This window comes from Phytophthora infestans, genomic scaffold (genome assembly GCF_000142945.1).
Source record: "Phytophthora infestans T30-4 supercont1.33 genomic scaffold, whole genome shotgun sequence".
Classification (NCBI taxonomy): Eukaryota; Oomycota; class Peronosporomycetes; order Peronosporales; family Peronosporaceae; genus Phytophthora; species Phytophthora infestans.
This window is the reverse complement of record NW_003303726.1, coordinates 607,967-612,469: the sequence shown is the minus strand read 5'-3', so window position 1 is coordinate 612,469 and position 4,503 is coordinate 607,967. Positions and strand designations below refer to the sequence as shown.

The following is a 4,503-nucleotide window of genomic DNA, read 5'->3' as shown; positions in this document are numbered from 1 at the left end:
GTGCTGAAGAAGAGTGTTCTTGTAGCCCCGTGTGACGGTGCGTATATGTTTATGAAAAGATGTCACTATCCCTGGATCTCCCCAGTGGTCATCACTAGGTGTTCGGTCCAGTGTTCCTCTCCCTATCCCGTTAGATCCTTGACAGCTCCATACGGATTGAGAAGGATGGCTACTCCTGCTCGTCTTGCTGTGCCTGACGACCATACTGAAAGTATCGTCGCGCAGGCTCTCTTGTATCCCCACATCGCTGCGTATTGAGCCGCTGCCGAATCCTGCTCTTGGGCTATCAGGTGCGTCTCTTGCATAAGGGTGATGTCCCGTACTCCTCGTTCTAGCCTCTCTTTCAGTACCTGTAGATAGGTCCCGATCGTTTCCCTTTGTACTGCTATGCCTCTTATGTTGTATGTGGCCAGCCCCAGGGTTTTGGCGTTGACATGTTGTTGTGTAGCTAGTCGTCGTCTTCGTCTCCTCATTGTTCTTGTTTGTCTTGTTATTTTCTTGTTAAGATTTCTGTGTTCATCTTGTATGGACTTCATTCTTTCCTGCTCCGTTATGTGCTTGAAAAAACTTCGTATTGTCTGTTGTCCTCCGCCCTCATGGTGTCGCCCCTCTCTTCACTCTCTGTTCGGCTTCTTAGTTTTTCCTTCCATCATTTGTCTCCTTGGGTGGTTGCACTGACCCGTGTGCTATCTTGGCATCTTGATATGCGATCCCTTCCTTGTTTCTTGGCACCTTCGTTGCGGTTGCTGCTGTAACGCTGGGTGGATAGTGTGCCGTCGGTGCGTTGCGGATTGCTGTTGTTGTCGACTTGCTTGCCTCGCCCACCGTGATTGTCGCTATTTCCTGTTTCTTGTGCACTTCTGCGTCAGCTGTAGCGAGGTCTTGGTGCATCCATTCGTAGCAGCTACCGCTGGGCTTTTTTTGCTTCTCTTCCTCTCCAACTTGTTGTGTTGTGTTTCCTTCGTCTGCTCTGGTATTCTCATTCTTCGACTCTTGTCCTTTAGCCTTGGCGTCTTTGTCTGCTCTGCGGATGGATTTGAGCTCCTAAGTTGCAGCTTTTGCTGTTTTGTCCCCCTCGAACGGTTCTGCATCTAACGCCCTCCCTCCATATTTGATCAGTTTGGTGTTCCGCCGTCCTGTGAGCTCCTTCCACTGATCTGTGTATGTTTGATATTGTTTGGGATCGTACGTGACCGCCTGGTAGTGATTGCCTGCGTTGCTGTAGTGCAGCACCATGATGATAGGCAGTGTTCCTGCTGCTGTAAGTTCTCTCAGAATGTCCGCTCCGACGTGCGACGGCAATGTTACCACCGTTCCCGGCTCGATCGCCGTCTTGTCTGGCATCTCCATTTCTTTGTATCCGTATGCCTGCAGCGTTACTGTCTCCTCCTGTAATACATCCAGGACAAACACCATTTCTCGGGCGTGCATCGCCATTGCTTTTATGAGTTTCGGTCTCACCCAGTAATTCATTGGCACGGACGCTTTGACTGATCTGTTCCGTTGATCCGCGTAGTGGTTAGCCAATGCGCACAGCTTCGCTGTGTCTGCAGCTTGCTTGGTAACTCCTTTCCCGGCTGCTGCGAGCGCTGCCTCGCATTCCTCTTTGTGTACCTTGAACTCGTCTGCCACGTTCGCTATCATGTTGTTCATTACTTGCCTTTTCAGCCCATTCGCTGCTGTTACTGCACTGGATTCCAGCTGTAACAGGCCCGTCGATATGTTGTGTAGTGATGCAAAGAAAGCAAGCCATCCACAGTGTCCGTTGGCCGCTACATTAGTGATCGTCCCCCCACAATGTCCAACCATTCCCTTAGTGGCCGACCGAAATCATCCCCTTGTTTCGTTCCTGTTACGTGGAAACCTTCCTTTTCCAGCGCCTCGCTTTCGTCGGAGATTTCCGCTTGAGTCGACGAGACACGAGCTTCCGTTACCGAGGTTGTCTGCGTGGTTACGTATTTGTGAATGTATTGTTGGATTTGTTTTTTCTCCTGCTGGTTGTTCGTCTCCGTCTGATTTGTGTCTTGCTTCAACCGCTTGTTTTCTGTTTCTTCACTCTTGATCTTTTTTGCTGCTTTACTGGTTTGGTCTCCCTTGTTGTCCCCATGGAGCTTCCAGTTTTCGGACAATTGTCTTTTGGGAGAGGAAGCTTTCTGCCTCGGTTCTCGACCCTCTTTGCGTGTGTCCGAGCCCTGGTATCCTGTCTGTTCCTTCGTCACCTCTTGCACTGCGTTTTCTGTTTCGTGTGCTTTCACTTGTGGGTCGTGAGTCGTGCTGGTTCGCGTCATACTGGGGTAACCGTAGCTGTATGCTGGTCCTGTTTCGGAGTTTTCATGTTCGCTCATTGCAGCGTCCTCCATTCCCTCGTCAAAGTCGCAGCTAGCTTCCAAAGTTTTCTATTTGTTGCCTTGCACCGGTGCCTTCCCTTTAGTTTCTTCGTGTGCCCTCATAGTGTTCTGCTCCTCCTCTCTGTCTTGTGGCACATCTTCCTTTCTGCTGCTCTCTCCTGGATCTCCCGATGTGCTCCTTGCTGGCTCCCATTCTGTTGGTAAAGTCGGCCTCTTATTCTCTTTTGAGCTGTCTTTTCCGTTCTCCCTCCACTGTTCCTCTTTTTTCGCATTGGATCTGGGCTTCCGTCCTGATACTTGCTCCAGTAGTTGCTCAATGGTGACCGGACGCTCTCTGCTGACGTAGTCTCTGCTTCCTTTCCCTCTCTTCGAGTGGTTTTGTTGGATGGCCTTTATACGCTCCGGCGGTGTCCTGCAAAAACGTCCTGAGTGCTCCGGCGCTCTGCATTAAGAGCATGGCCAGTGTGTTGACTTCATGATGGTATATCGTCAGAATCGCGTCATCCACCGCCAGCATTGACATCCTGCGTAGCTCTCCCGGGAATCCTGCTGCCTTGATGTTGCTCCACTGTTTGTCATTTATATTTCCCCCTCCTGTTTCCACATGCACCAGCGCTTGTACTTTGAGTCATAATTGGTGTGTGAGTACCCAGTACAAATCAGACGATGTGAGTGTTCCTCTCTTCACTGCGATCGTGAATCGGTAGAAGTCCAGATTGATCAGGGTGTTTTTGGTTTTTGCTTCCTCCCTCTGCGTTTCGTAGTCTACCAATGTGAGCATTCTCATCCCCAGAGGCATTCACCATCCGACCCATTTCATGGCGGTATGTTTCCCTTTGAAGGTCACTGTGACCACTCTTGTGTCCGCGTTGATTTCTGCCCTTGATATGTTCTTCTTTAATTCCTGTATTTGCAGCTTCTGAGGAAGTGCAGCTTCAGCACCCATGTGCACTTTGTGCATGATCACTTGCTTCGTCAGGTTGGGTCCGTATCGTTGCCCCGGTAACAAATGTGCGTACAGCGGGGTACTCAATTGCCATGAAGAGGTCTGTGAAAACCGCCAGTTCCCTTGCGTCCATGATCTGGATCACGAACCTTGGCGGGATTGGCACTTCTAGCTGGTGGTTTAGTATTATCTCGATTGCTTGCTTTTCCTCGTCTGTCATTTCACGTAGGACTCTTATTGGCTCTGCTGGTCTCATCCGAGTTTATACCATTTCTGGTACACATTCTCATCTTCCGTTGCGGCTGGCCGCGTATTATCGTTGCCTGATACGGCATCCTTGAACGATTTGTTGGTGTCCTGGCCCTTATCTATTCCCTTGTTCGTTCTGGGGTCATTAATGAAAGTGAACCGCCGCAGTCTTATTTCTAATTCATCTTGGTCAATATCATCAGTGTGTAGCCATGCCTCTACCAATCCACCCAGCCGTTCGATGTGATGGTCCTTGGCACAGTCCCAGCAGCTGATCAATCCTTGGTATCACTCTTGTTCTCCGTCCGATAGCTCATCTCTCCATTGCTCTCTCAGCTTCTCCTTCTCCTGCACCGTTGCTTCTTGTTTGTTGCTTTTTTTAGAAGATCTTGGAATCGCCTCTCTTTAGCTAGGTCCTTCAGCCTCAGCACCGTGTGCATCACGAATTCCTTTCGCGCTTTGTACCGGATGTATGAGCGTAGCTGGGCAAAAACCATTGCACCATCTCCTGTGTATGGATCCCCTGGTCTCGCTCGGCTTGCTTGCTTTGTCTCTGTCTGGGTCGCTGTTTTCCTTTTTGCATAGGCCAATGAACTCTGTGCATCATTCCCTGCCTGTTTCCCTTTCAGTCCTTGGTTTGTGTGCCAGTCTTTTTCTCCGACTTTATCGCTCTTGCTTGCGTGTTGCTTTCCTCGGACCACCGTCTTCCAACCTTGCTTTGCTTCTTGCTCTTCCTCTCCCCTGCTCTGCATCTCGTTCTTGTGCATTCTCCTGCCACTGCCGTCCTCTTTTCCCTCCGCCTGCATGTTGCTTCTTTCTGTCGCTTTCCGTGCGCGACCGTTCGCGCTTACTTAAAGATTGTATGACCCGGGGGTTTCGCGTCCATCCAAACGCCCCCCGGATCCTCGTGCTACTTGTGGGCTTCTTTCTCTTGGCCGGAGTTTTGAGCAGTCGCGCGAA

General features: G+C 50.3%; 1 protein-coding gene across 1 annotated transcript; it reads right to left on the bottom strand.

The window, feature by feature from the left end:
- Positions 1–633: 633 nt before the first annotated feature.
- Positions 634–3,514, bottom strand: PITG_14845 (uncharacterized protein; the record flags this gene model as incomplete). Its single annotated transcript, XM_002898995.1, has 6 exons — positions 634–1,024; positions 1,190–1,637; positions 1,826–2,396; positions 2,484–2,760; positions 3,152–3,252; positions 3,368–3,514. The coding sequence occupies 6 exons, from the start codon at positions 3,512–3,514 to the stop codon at positions 634–636; spliced, it is 1,935 nt and encodes a 644-aa protein (XP_002899041.1).
- Positions 3,515–4,503: the final 989 nt, after the last annotated feature.